This window comes from Notechis scutatus, chromosome 8, assembly GCF_049901735.1.
Source record: "Notechis scutatus isolate UNSWTSFEM ecotype Mainland chromosome 8, rNotScu1.2, whole genome shotgun sequence".
NCBI lineage: Eukaryota > Metazoa > Chordata > Lepidosauria > Squamata > Elapidae > Notechis > Notechis scutatus.
The window spans coordinates 11,438,316-11,453,149 of record NC_142016.1 but is presented as its reverse complement, the minus strand read 5'-3'; the positions used below and the strand labels follow the sequence as shown (position 1 = coordinate 11,453,149).

Sequence of the window (14,834 nt, the reverse complement as noted above, 5' to 3'; positions counted from 1 at the left end):
AGAGTGCAGGATCTGTTACATATTAAGGTTCCATTTTGTTAAAAAAAATATTAAATTTCTAAATCAAACATTAAAACATAAACTAATTATAAAGGGAAAGGGGAAAGGGAATAATGGGATAAGTTAAAAAGTGACAAAAATTCATTAATCAACTATAACAACAGGGACTTTTTTTCAGTACAGAAACAATACTACAGCCACTTTACCAATACTTAAAATATCATAAGATACCAATGTTCAACATTCCAAAGTACCAATATTCATAATGCATTCTTGTCTTAATTTTAATTGAATATATATTGTCAAATATGGACAGCCATATAATTTTAAATGCACAATATTTCTCTGGTCACATCAAATCTAATCCTCAAAATCAAAAGTTGATTTTCCCCCTTGTCTTGTAAGAAATCTAACAGCAGCCTCCAAGTAGTCCAAATACAGGTGGTCCCTGACTTACATTCAAAACTGAGCCCAAAATTTCTGTTGCTAAGTGAAACAGTTATTAAATAAAATTAGCCCCATTTTACAAGTTTCTTGCCACAGTTGTTAAGTGAATCGTTGCAGTTGTTAAGTTAGTAACATGGCTGTTAAGTGAATCTGGCTCCCCCGTTGACTTTGCTTGTCAAAAGGTTTCCAAAAGGTGATCCCTTGATCCTGGGACACCACAACAGCCATAAATATGAACCAGTTGCCAAACGTCTAGATTTTGATCATGTGACCTTGGGGATGCTGCAATTGTCGTAAGTGTGAAAAACATCATAAGTCATTTCTTTCAGTGCTATTGTAACTTTGAACAGTCACTGAACAAATGGTTGCAAGTTGAGGACTACCTGTATTGTCTCCAATCAAGACAGTCAAATTCACCATCTTGGCTAGCAGCATCAGTTTCAAACTCCATTCTTTTGTTGGGGTTCTACAGTCCTCTCTCCATCTCTGTGCATATAGAAAACTTGCATCTTAACCTTCCATTCTGAACATGACATTTCTGGTTTGTACTGATGCAGGCACAAAAAGGAAGGGGCCCTCCAATGGTTTCTTCCTTGCTAGAAATGCAGCTTGAATTTTACAACCAGAAGCTACTAAGCCAAATAGAGTCAGGGTAACCACAGATTAAAAAATTAAGATGGCAATCACAACTTTGCAGCTGAAAATCTGCTTGATTATTAAATAGGAGGCAGAACTTTTGATTGCACTATTGCAGTTGCCATCTTGACCATTTTGACTGGCCAGAATTCAGAAGCTACAGTGTTGGGAATAGGGCCTCAACTAAATACAGTTTTCTTGTCTGGCTATAGGTCCTATGATGCCACTTCACTATTTGTGAAGCCACAAAAGTTTGCCTTTGTTTCGAGAAACCCAGCACACAAAAATGGAAGTAAATATCCTCTCCCCCACCCACCACCAACATTAGACAAGTTATTTAGCATCCTTATTTGCCAATTCACATATTTGCAGTTTACAGCACAGAGAACAGAAAATTCAGATTTGTTTGCTTGAAGCAACTAATGCTTCCACAAGCAAAAAATATTTCTATGCTGTCTTCTAACATTGGGGAGGCAGGGCATATTTTTGCCAAATTCTTCAGGTTGCAAAATTGTTGTTCCAGTCTATAGTATCATTGTTATTATTACCAAAACTGAAAGTCATACCAAAAGGACTCCACATATATATGGGTAGAATGCTGAGTATGTAAACACATTGTGAAAAGTATCCACATTTCTTTAGAGTCTGACATTGGAATATGCATAACCAATTCATGCATAAGAGTTTCCTTTTGCAAATGGAAGTATTCTCCTTTCTCATCCCCTACCTCAACAATTTGGAGAGGAACCAAATCTGGGTACACAAGTGGAAAGTACGGTAGCAGAAATTTATTCTAAGAATTGTTAATTTATGTTTCAATAGAAGAGAAGATTAGCAAAGCACATTATTCTGACAAGCAGTCAAAAGACACTATGAAAACTCCTTAATCTCAAAACACATGGACAGGCTAAACCAGGGGTGGGCAAACTTTTTGGCTCGGGGGCCGCATTGACTTTTAAAATTTGACAGACGGGCCGGGTCAGCACAAGATTTTTGGGAATCGCCCCCTTCCCCCCTCTTCTCCTCCTTCCCCTCCTCGGAGGCCCCTGAGTCAGGACTTGCTACCGCCGGCGCGGCTCCACGGCTCCAGTCCCGTTGCCTCGGGAAGGAAAGGCAAAAGGAAGAGCCGCGGCGGTGCTTTGCAACGGCAGCAGCAGCACCGGAGGCTCAGGCTCAGTGGCTCCTGGTTTTGCCTTTTCCGTCCCAAGGCAACGTGGGACTGGAGCCGCGTGGAGCTGCGCCGGCGTAGCAACTCCTGACAGCCCCAGCTGGACACCTGAGTGGAGCCCGGCGGAACTGCCTGTTGCTGCTGCCGGAGCACCACCGGGTCGCCTCCTCAAGCAGCCCGCCGCCCGCCGGCGGAACCTTCCCTCTCCTCGGCGGGAAGATGCTCCCGCCTGCAAACTTTGCCTGTGCAAAGTTTAAGCCTGAAGCCCGGAAACCCGAGCAACTTCCCAGCAACTTTCGGCTTCATTTTTCTCGCGGGCGCTCGCGCTGGCCCCAAGCCGCTCAGCGGAGGGGAAGCCCGGTGGGCGGGCGGGCTGCTTGGAGGAGGCAACCCGGTGGCGCTCCGGGCTTCCCCCCGCCGCGCGGCTCGGGCCAGTGAGCGCCCGTGAGTTAAAAGGAAGCCGAAAGTTGCTGGGAAGTTGCTCGGGTGCTGGGAGCAGGCTTTTAAAGTGCCGCCCGAGCAGGACCGCCGAGCCGGAAACGGGGCACCAAGGCAAGGCAAGGCTCCACCAGCAGCGGCCTAGCTTTAGGTGGCTCCAAGCAGCCCGCTCCAAGCAGCCTGCCCGCCCGCCTGGGCAGAACCCTTCCCGCTCCTCGGCCGGAAGATGCTCCCGCTTGCAAACTTTGCCTTTGCAAAGTTTAAGCCTGAAGCCCCGGAAAAAAAGGGGATTGGCGGGGACTCACCTTCGGAGAGGTCGCACTCGAAGGTGATTTCGAACTCCCAGCTGAGGCCTTTGCAAAGTTCTTCTTTTCTTTCCTACCCGAGAGCGCTCCGCACTGTTTTGCAGCTTTGGGGGCCACGCGACGCAGGGCAATATGCCATGCCCAGCTATTTTTTTCAGGGGCGGGCCGGATTGGACAGACCAACGGGCCGGATGTGGCCCGCGGGCCGTGGTTTGCCCACCCCTGGGCTAAACCATGGGAAAATGTGAGCATCCTACGCCAAGCTAAAACAAAAAATGCTAGGGAATTCCTGGAAGCTTGGCATATAGACAAATCAGCCATCAAAAGAGATAATAAGAAATAAATCACATTTACCTACCACTAAAAAAAAAAAAATTAAAAAAAGCTAAGAAGGGAACAAAAAGACCAGAACACATTGTATCCAGCAACCAACACCCAGATAAGCAGGGATTAACACCAGACAAATAATTAAGCAGAAAACTGAAGTAGTCAAGGGACTATACCCCATCAAAATTGGCAGGGGAAATTACTATATATAAAGAGGGAGTAAACTCCAACTCACTAACACTGATATTATCTAGTTGGATAATGAAATATCTGCAAGCAAACAACCAAGCACAGAAAGCACCATAACTAATGTTCAGCTCTGTTAATGCAGAAAGCCAATTTTTCTAATGAAGCAGAGGTAGAATCAATTCCACTGCCCCCATCTAGTCAAATTTGCCATTATTCTATTTTTAAGTTTCTGAAGAATCTATTTAATTGTCTAGATATCTATGAAAAACTTCCCCAAATGGAAAATACTAGTTGCTTTGTACTATTTTTGAGTGGGTGGGATGGCAAAGATGAGGTGATCAAGAATTGCACTTACTTTCAGCCATACTTTTAAGGTATTTATGAAATATTTTTCTAACCTGGGACTGTCCAGCTGGCCTGGGAATTATACAAGCTACATTGTGACCACACCTGAACGTACCAAGTTAAAAAAAACAGTATTACGAGCATCAGGAAGAAGCAATATAGGAAAACTCTAAGGATGATCAATAAACTGGTACAGGCTTCTTATCCTTCCAGTTATACATAAAAATTCAGATCATCTTCACAAAACCCAAAAGATCAGAATTCTCATTTCACTGTTTCAGTTTCAAATTCTAAGTATTCTAGTAAATAGATCTGCCTTATGGATTGTTTGTTTTAAGATTCCCAATCAAATATGTTTCAGAATTCCCAGCCAATATGGCTATAATTGTAAAAAAAAATGCTGAATAATGTATTCATTACAAATTTCTCTGTTCCTCTCATGCAGGGCTGCTTACCCAGCAGTGTATAAACTTGGATTGGAAAAAATGCCTTTATTATACTAACTTCTAACTGAAATTTAGGGTTGATTTAATGGATTGATAAACACATCAGGTATTTGTTTTTTTTTTAGTATTTACATAACTGTTAATTATTTAACATAATGTTCCCGGGACAGGAACTTGTCACCCTTTAAGAGATGATGATTACATTCCCCAGCAGCTGCAACTGGAAGGGCCAATGAAGAGGCTTGCTTGGAAATGTAGTTGATGATCCCTTTGTAAATTTTCTGTTGCACTTTTCACCAATAAATAACACCAGCAACATCTTTATTTTATGGCAAAGTGAGCAATGCCTTCAATGGGGCCTTGCCACTCCTTCCTCATTAGTGTCAAACCTATTCACAGGCATCGGATGGTATCAGGATGGTGAGACTGTAACACAGGGGTCTCCAAAATCCAGAAATAAATGCTGGTTTACAAAATGAGACCACATGACTGCAAGGACACTGCAAATGGCCATAAATGTGGATGGTTGCCAAGTGCCTGAAATGTGGTCCGGGGGGTGGAGGGGTGGGATTCAGCCATGGAAACTTCAGAACCAGGTCAAAAATACATAAATTCACTTGTAGACAATGTTTTCCATTACGAATAATCTCTGGATAAATGAGAAAAGTTGAAATGGAATAAGCAACTCTACAATCATTGCTTACCTTCTCAGTGTGTATGTTACACGTACAGAGACCAGGCAGAGTTTCTGGAATTCTTCCATGGCTGGAAATTTTGAGCCTGGTGAAGCCTGGATTTACTCTGGCTGTGCCCTTCTGTTGTTAGGTCTCATCTCAACAGATACCTGAGCAGGCTTTAATACTTGTGGTCTTTCTCTCTCTCTCCTGTGCCCCAGTGGTTACTACTATACAGGGAAATATACCGTAACTTTGCTGAATTCTACAATATGCTCTCTCTCAAAAAAAACCTCAAGGCTATATGAACATTTCATTCTGTTAAAAAAATGTATGTGGCAGGGATATGTGCTTAAGACTTCTGCTAAACCAAATTTTGCATGAACATTAAAAAGTATGTGAATTTATACAAATTAGTGTATCCTGAGATAGATAGATAGATAAATAGATAGATAGATAGATAGATAGATAGATAGATAGATAGATAGATAGATGATAGATAGATAGATAGATAGATAGATAGATAGATAGATAGATAGATAGATAGATAGATAATCTGGTCACCCTGCATGTCATTTCACTTTTTTGGCTAAGGAATGGAATTAAATCACAATTTCAAAATGGAAAAAGAGAAACTCTTCTGCTTATTTGGTCATTTCTGAAGTTTGCCCTCACAATGAAGAGCCTAAAGGAAAATGAACAACACAGTTTCAACAATTAAGGGAACTTACAGTATATTTCCCTGTATAGTAGTAACCACTGGGGCACAGGAGAGAGAGAGAAAGACCACAAGTATTAAAGCCTGCTCAGGTATCTGTTGAGATGAGACCTAACAGAAGGGCACAGCCAGAGTAAATCCAGGCTTCACCAGGCTCAAAATTTCCAGCCATGGAAGAATTCCAAACTCTGCCTGGTCTCTTCTGTACAAGTACGTGCATACACACTCAAATATTTTGACAAGAAATACTGTAAGAGTGCAGAAAGAAGCAACATCTATCCCCACCACCGCTCCTAGGAAAAGACAGGGGCACTAGAGTTTGTGGAAACAATTGTGTTTCCTGTCAAGTTACAACTCTGCTCTCAAATGGGGGCATTCAAGAGCTATTGCCCACAAATTCTGTTTCCTGCAGAATGACAGAACAACACACCCACAAATTTTGTTGCTTTTCTGCCTTTTGTGTAGTTTTAGGAACCAAAACTTCTTTTGCATTTTAGATGAGGGTGTGCTAGGTGGGCTGCTAAGACTTTTAGTCCAAAATATTTTAAAGTTATATCTTGTAAGGGGGGAAGCGAACTACAGGCAGTTTATCTGAAAATACTTGCTAAACCTCAAAAACACAGAAAGAAAGGAGCAATTTCCTCCTTTGCTAAAGTGAACAAGAAAAATTGCAGCAGTTCTTTGATAGATAGATAGATAGATAGATAGATAGATAGATAGATAGATAGATAGATAGATAGATAGAAAGAAAGAAAGAAAGAAAGAAAGAAAGAAAGAAAGAAAGAAAGAAAGAAAGAAAGAAAGCAGGGAGATAGAAAGAAGGAAGGAAAAGAAAGAAAGAGGAAGGAAGGGAGGGAGGGAGGGAGAAGGAAGAAAGAAAAAGAGAGAGGAGAGAAGAATTCAACCAGGCAAGTGAAGCTTCTGAGATTATATTTTGTGCTTGTAAACAATCTGTCATATTACAGGAACTGCGCCCACGTCTTAGCAGAACTTGCTGCTAGAAAGAAGCAGAAGTGCCTGTGCTTAATACACCCCAAACCTGTTCAACATCTAGGAAGAATCAAAGATATGACTTAAACACCATTTATATAAATAAATACTGAAAGGAGCTTGGTGCTAATTTTTCAGATATACTGTAGGTTTTATGGGAGATCATGGGGAAAAACCACTGTACACTTTTGCATTTTGAAATGAGAGTTGCTAAAAAGCTCGCCAGTTCAAAAATATTCTACATGAACTTTGAAAAGTGCTGCTGAGTTGTTCAGATTCCAAATTCATCTCTAGAATTCCCTTTTCCTCTCTCATCCCTTCCTCCATGATGCCACCAGCAGCAGGTTGGTTCCTTGTTGTGTGCCAGGTGAAGCTCTAAAGCAGGCCTAGTATAGTGTTTTTGAAGCCAGCAGTTATTGCACTTCAGAAAAGAAGTAGGGATCAATAGCCTCCCATCTCACTGCACTCTGTCCTTGTCAATACTGAAAAACATCATTTATTTGTTAGATTTATATCTTGGCGTTCCCTGAGAACCTCAAGCAGTGTCCAGAGCTACATAGAACCACCACCCTGAGAAGTAAGTTGGACTCGAAGAGGACAGACAGTTTGACTCACATCTCAGTGAACTACAGGTAGTCCTTGACTTACAACAGTTCATTCAGTGACCGTTCAAAGTTATGACACTGAAAAAAAGTGACTTGTGACCTTCTTTTACACTTACAACCATTGCAGCATCTCCATGGTCACATGATCAAAATTCAGATACTTGGCAACTCACGCATATTTATGACAATTGCAGTGTCCCATGGTCACCTTTTGCAATCTTCTGAGAAGCAAAGTCAATGGGGAAGTCAGATTCACTTGACAACCGTCTTACTAACTTAACAACTGCAGCAATTCACTTAACAACTATGGCAAGAAAAGTCGTCAAATGGGGCAAAACTCACTTAACAAATGTTTCACTTAGCAATACAAATGTTGGGCTCAATTGTGGGGTAGAAGCCTGCGGGGTAAGCTGAGCTAAGAAAACGACTGCTTTAAATTCAGTGAACTTCTTCCTTCTGGTAGACCAAAATCTTCCAGTGCCAATCCAATCTTAACCACTATACCACAGTTTTGGAGTTTCTGACTATGTCTGACACAAATCCCGGTTTTAGCTTTTGCATAACTATGTTCAGAAGTGAATAAAAATTACAGAATAGGAATCCAATAGAGACTTTTAAAAAAGGATAAATGCAGTAAAGTAAGAGCAAGTCTTTTGTTTTTAGCCACTACATTAATTCTACCCTTGAAACTCAAGGCTCATGCAATGAAATTACTTCCAGTAGATTACATACCAGTAGATATTCTTCTTATTTAGGAAATCTGTGTATCAAAACAATATAGAGGTTTGCTTTCTTGTGAAATATTAAAGAAGGAAGAGTTCCTAAATTTCATTCAAGATATTTTGGGCTTCACACATTAATGTATCCATGTCTGCCTGTCTGTCCATTCTTCCTTCCTTCTTTCCTTTCCTTCCATCCATCCACCACATAAAATTTTCTTTCTCTTCTACTTTCCAAATGGCACCCCCAACACATCTAAAAACATCTGAATGAACACACTACCTGATGAATAATAATTTTATAAAGAATTAGTCACATGAGTCTCCTGCAACAAAAGCAACCATGAATTTTGTGGCATTTTAAAGACTACTGAAGTGGATTTATTATGACATAAGCTCTTGTGGACCATAGTCATCTTCATCAGTGCTTGAGTATATTAACATATGTATGTATGTATGTATATATGTATGTGTGTACACACACACACACACATATATACCGTGTTTCTCATATAATAAGGCTGGGTCTTATTTTTTTTTTCATGCCTATAAAACATGCTGGGACTTCCTATTGGGGGAGGCCGTATTGTTGGAGAAACAGGGTATATACACACACACATACACACACACACACACACGGAAAGTAAAACAAGAGCAAAATAAGATCAGATACAGGTGAAGCATGAATAAAAATACATTACTGTGAAAAGAAGAACCAGGAATTTAGATTATTTTCATCATCAAAAGAAAGGCTGCGCAAAAATAAATGCTCATCTATGTTTCTGGTTAAAACAATATCTCCCCCCAACCCTCCCCCTCAATGGTATCTTAAAGATTAATAAATTAAGGAAAATCCTTGCTTTTCTTTCAGGAAGGAAGTGCAATTTTGATAAAGAAATCAATCCTTCACAAATTCTTCTTACAAAAACAAAAGCAAAGCGGAAGAACAACCAAGAGCCAAAGGAGGGAGCATATAGGAAGTCACCAGGTTCAGCCTTCGACATCTTTGCCAGGTAGCAACCAATGGAAGAGACTTCTCACCACCTCACTTGCTAGGCAGCCGTATTGGTGTAAGGCAGATCTAAAGGGACAAGAGCCATACTAAGAAGCATGGTGCAGCCTTGTGACTTTTTTATTTAAATGTCTGCATCAAGACTGTGGTCCAGGATCATTTCAAGGCAGGCTCCCCACGCCCCATGGCACTCCTTCCCAGCCATTCTACAAAACGTGCAACCATCTTGGCTACAGAATGGTCCCATTCTCTCCTTCCACTGGTTCCTCTTCCCTTCCCTTCCTGGTCTTTGCACATGGACTAGCTAAGATAGACCAAGTTTTTTGTTATCAGCTGAGCCAAGCCAAGCCAAGCCAAGCCAAGTGCAAAAGACAGCCGCACTTGCCTTGGTGCGAAACAGCAGCCTCATCATCCTCTCCACAACTGCCGGGGAGCTCTTCTCCCATTGCCTGCCTGCTACCAGAGCCCGGACATCAAAACGGAGCACACTCCCTGCAGAAGCTCTCGGTAGGTCATTTGGATAAAATTCAAAACTTTCAGCAGAAAGGAAACTGTAATTTCCCCACTGATAAACCGCAACAAGAGTTTCCAGCACACAGCTTGGCTGATGAATCAGATAGGTATTAAAACAAAAAAAGGCAAGAAAAACCCATGGTTTGGGGGGAGGGGATCCTAGTTTAGGGGATACTAACCAAATATATTTTCCCTGCTGTTTCCTGTGGAGCAAAGCTTGAACCAGCTAAGGCTAAAAAGGAAGTGAAGGCAACCACAAGACAGCTTTGCCTTCTCTGTCTTCCTGACTGTAGCAAGTTCCAACCAGCTTGCTTGATTCTCCAGACAGGAGTTCCTATGCCCATCCTAACCCTCCTGCTGATGCCAAGTGTCCTACAGCAATACAGGTAATCCTTAACTTACAATGGTTCACTTAGTGCCCTTCGAAGTTACAATGGCACTGAAAAAAAAGAAGACTTTTATGACAGTTTTCCACACTTATGACCCACTGCAGCATCCCCATGGTCACATGAATAAAATTTGGATGCTTGGCAACGGGTTCATATTTATGACGGCTGCTGTGTCCCAGGGTCATGTGATCGTGTTTTGCGACCTTCTGACAAGCAAAGTCAACGGGGAAACCAGATTCATTTTAACAATCATGTTACCAACTTAATAACTGCACTGATTCACTTAACAACTATGGCAAGGTCACAAAATGGGGCAAAATTCACCTAGCAAATGTCTCACAATAGAAATTATGGGCTCAACTGTGGTCATAAGTCAAGGACTACCTGTAGAGATATACTTTATGGCGAGGACAGGAGGAAATACTATAAGGTTTGAGTGTTTTTTAAAACAAATAAAAATATTTTTGTGGATGCTTTTTGTGCCTTCTCTTTTTTTTTGTGTCTTCACTTCTCTCTCTGTGATCACCACCTTTGTTTGCTATTGTTCAACTATCTTCCATTTTTTCCTTCCAGGAGCTTAAAGTTGTATATATTCCTTCCCTCCTATTTTTTCTCCCAATAACCAGCAAGATGTTGGATTAAGAAATACTGAGTGGTCAAATGTCATCTATTAAACTTTTATGGCTATGTGTTAACTGTAGGTGATGAAATTCAATAATCTTAACTAATTAATCGTGCATAAAATCCAACTGAGGGATTTCGGGGTCCCCTCTATTTTGTGGTCCTGCCTTTGCCCCTTTTGGAGTGAGGCTTCAGCACACCAATCAAAAGCCCTGGACCCCAAAAAGCTGAAGATCTCCAGGAAACGATATTGGGTCTGGTGGACACAGTGTCTGAGTGCTGTTTGGGAAAAATATTTTATATTGCATGTCCCTACAGGATTGTTCAGTTGCTGTATGAATAGGGAGATTATCTTAAAGTAAAAGTAACTGAGAAGTAGGTGGCGTCTTGAGAAACACAATTTATAAACTTCTGTTTAATCACATGTCTATCCTACAGTAGATAAACTTGGATCAAACTGGATTGGAATTCTGGGTTTTATAATCTCATCTGGAGGGGAATGTCTTGGAGAAAAATAATTTGATGTATCCTATAGGACTGGTGAGATTATTTAAACAGGCTAACTCCCTATGAACTCCTTGCAAGAAAACATGAATGAGCCAAAAGTTACTTAAAATAATTTAGTGAATATAAACTTCATAGATTTCTGGACTAACAGCACGCAGGCAGTACCTACATATTAGACCTCATGTAAGCACTTTTAATGTACAGGTTGGATTTGATCCCAAATCAGTCTTGGCTGGTACAGGACCAGCCCTACCATTAGACAAAACAGATAGCATTGAAGAAACTGATTTTAGCTACCATACAATTGTATAAATGTTTCATAACACTTGATATATTACTATCATTTAGTCCCTTGCAGAGGGACTTCTGAAATGTTCATTCGCAAAAGTCAAAATAAGTTAAAAAAAAAAGTTTAAAAAAAAGCCAAAAAAAAGCATCATGAGCTGTGCACCTGACATGGGGAGACCTATGATTGCTCCATTATAACCACAAAACACTTTGCTGCTCTCCAAGGTCTGCAAACACACAGAGAGGGCAAGCAGGAATGCACAGGACTACTGAACCCATATTATCACCAATTGTTCCCCCCCACCCCCAATGGGATCAACTGGTATAAAACCAGCATTCTGCAGTCATGCCAGTTCAAAAGTTGGGTGAAATGGCATTTGGGCTTTCTTGGCGGCTGAGAAGCTGAGGTTGCCAGGTAAAGGAGGTGCCCTTCTCCCAGCAGAAGAGGAGGGCAAGTCAGCTCTCTTCCTATCAGCAGATAAGCCACAGTGTTGGTTACAAGCAGAGTTGCAAGTACAGATTAGAGGTTCAAAAACAGGAAACTGACATTCTGGTAAAGAAACTTCAAAAGCACAGCTGTTCTTACCTGATGGGAAAGAAATGGTCTCTAGGTTTCACAGTGAAGACTGCAAACAATGACTGTAGGTGCACATCTTTCGACTTCAATTCCCACCCCTCACACCCATCACACGCTAATCCCCCTGGGAAGGTATATGGCAAAATGTTTTTTTTAAAGGATTTTCTACTATGTTATCCTGAGGAATAGCCTCATCAAAAGATGAATCAACTAAAACTTTCTGGTGCCAAGTAGAATAATTTTTATTCCCCTAGGCATTGTAACAAAAGAATTTACAAGTTACTCTTGATCTATCTGGCTTGCAGTTTTTCACACTCACTGGCAGAGATGCAGACAGATTTCCCATCAGTGAATGCCTTGGTGACGGCCTGGGGCAATTTATACAAAGATATAATTTGACAATTGAGGCTCCAGAGAGCCGGTTTTCCATCAGGAGCAAGCCTAGAAATGTAAACAGCTTGCTCATGTCAAAATATGCTGGGTCTGGAGATGTTGGAGATGCCTCCGTTTGCACATAGGAAAATCTCAGAAGCAACTTTTCCCAAAAAAATCTGGAGGAATTTGACAGCACTTTTTGAGAATAGCAAGTGTCATTAAAAGGCTAACATTTTCATAATGATTTTATGCTTTTTCACAAAATGTATTAGACGGAAAAGAGGCTATATAAGATTCCTCCAGTTTTAGGCTGCTATAGAGCAGTGTTTCTCAACCTTAGCAACTTTGAGATGTGTGGACTTCACCTCACAGAATTCCCCAGTCAACATATGCGACACCCACCCAGGATACTGTGTATTCCACATTTGGGGTATCTGACCCACCAAATTCACCAACCCACAGCTGCTGCTCAGCAGTCCTTGGGAAATTTTTCCAAGTAGGACTTAATCACCAATGGTCCTTCCCCACTTAAAATAGTCTTTTAAAATGTTTACAGCTTAGATGTGTTCATACACAACCATCAACTCATATATTATTATAGTAGCTGTTTATGGCATTAAAAAAAAAACTGTACTGTAAACCAATCTAAGAATCATGGGAAGATGGCATGAAAATGTTTTAAACTGGCCAAGTGGAAAGATCACATTGCAGGAATGGGCCTGTTCCAAAATGAAAGGGTCTGCCTCTCATACTTCAAAGCCACATCCTGGACAGTTCACAGCTTGCCAGTAGAAATGAAGCAACAGGCCTGGAATAATGATTCAGAGGTATGTATTGTAATCCTAAGTATTGTAAAACCTAACGGGTAAAACATATTGAGACATGCATTGAACGTGTCTCAAGTGTTTTAGGCCAGTGTTTCTCAAACTTGGCAATGTGAAGATGTAAGAAGTTCAACTTAAATAATTTTTAGCAATGGCCATGCTGGCTGCGGAATTCTGAGGACTGAAGCCCATACATCTCAAGATTGACCAAGTAGGGAAACCCTTTTTAGACTATCACATGCACCATGGATAGACAGTATCTGTAGGGGGTGTATACATCTAGACCAGGGGTCTCCAAACTTGGCAATTTGAAAACTTGTGGACTTTAAGCATGTTGTCTGGGGAATTCTGGGAGCTGAAGTCCACCAGTCTTCAAGTTGCCAAGTTTGGAGGTCCCTGATCTAGAGTCCTCACAGGTATCCACAGAGTACTTAGACTTCAAGATCAAGGTTGCGACTGATCTTCCACCCATATTTATGTGCAATGAGCATAAAAAACAGACAGAGCTTTGGTCATATTGGGAGATGTGACTTTTTTGGGGCGGAGGGGAGGAGGGAAACAGGGACAATAGTTTGTGAACAAATTTAATTCCTGGAGAAACTCATGTAGAAATGTCTCCTGTAGTTTTCTTGGCAATAATATGCAAGTGCTTTATCACAGCCTTGTTTCCAGAATGCTTTTCCTGCCAGTTGCTGAGATACATAAATCTATAGATACACAAACATACCACATGCTGACACCTTGTGGGCAAATGATCAATTTTATTTCTGCAGAAGCAATGCATTTGCCTCTGCAGAGTTGTTTTAAAATTTGCATCTATCTCTCCGTGTTACAACATAAAGAATATCGCTCAGAGGTTGTTTGACGGAAACAGAGAGCACTCATCATTCCTGGCCCAGAGCACCTCCCACAAAAATTTTCCACATCTCTGCATGTTGCACGAGATCACTGGAGATTAACTGCTGTTACCATCATGATGTTTTCCCAAATGTTTAACCAGGTTCAGTCTTCGTCCTGTGTAGGAGTCTAGAATTCTGAGATGATGGGTCACATCCTATCCTTTTGGTGGCATCTTTCCAAGTTCTTGAAGAGCAGTAGCATTTCTCAGGCTTAACATGCCCGTTTCCCCTGTTCCTCTCAATAGGATTTCTTTTTTGATTCCCAGATCATTCTTATTGCCCATTTGGAACCAGATCATCTGGCCAGTACAGAATAGATTGCCTCTGTTATATCCCATGACTGGGAAATTATACTGTGAATTAATAAGGCCTAAATTATCACTCAGCAGTGACAGAGAAGGAAACCTCTCCGAGACAAGCTTCCTGCCTTCCAGGAGAATCTGAATTCTAAAAACAGCCTGAGAGGTTGCCACTGTGACCCTGTGTTAAAAAGTGTTCTGTGTTTGCAACAGTACAATTGTTAGAAATCCATTAATTAAACATATCCCTGGCCCCAACACAGACTGATATAGTTAAGTTAGGCAGAATTAGTTCAGTTAGGGTATGTTGCATGTATATATAAGTATATAGCTTTCAAAATCTGTCCTAGCATGCTCTCTTCCATTCATCACCACCCTAATAGCTTGTGAGGGACTTTGGGTTGAGACAGTAATTTGCCTCAAACAATTAATTAATTAATTAATTAGCCACCCATCTCATTTCAAAGCAATTCTGGTCGGCTGTCAAATTGCCCAGTAAGGTCCTACGGTTGCTGTGTGTGTG

At 41.1% G+C, this 14,834-nt stretch overlaps 1 protein-coding gene across 7 annotated transcripts in view; it reads right to left on the bottom strand.

Moving 5' to 3' along the window:
• The window catches only part of RPS6KA1 (ribosomal protein S6 kinase A1), a 102,194-nt gene that overhangs the window by 43,096 nt on the left and 44,264 nt on the right, over positions 1-14,834 (bottom strand). Inside the window, exon 1 of one of the 7 annotated variants that reach the window (XM_087970652.1) lies at positions 11,924-11,962. The exons of 4 other annotated variants lie outside the window; for them this stretch is intronic. Coding sequence is in view for 1 of the 3 variants with exons in the window: in XM_087970650.1 (XP_087826776.1) it covers positions 9,405-9,431 (27 nt within the window). In the remaining 2 variants the exon portion in view is untranslated. Of the gene's footprint in view, positions 1-9,404; positions 9,519-9,711; positions 9,804-11,923; positions 11,963-14,834 lie in introns of those variants that run through there. 2 more of the 7 variants (XM_087970651.1, XM_087970650.1) reach the window with 2 other exon arrangements.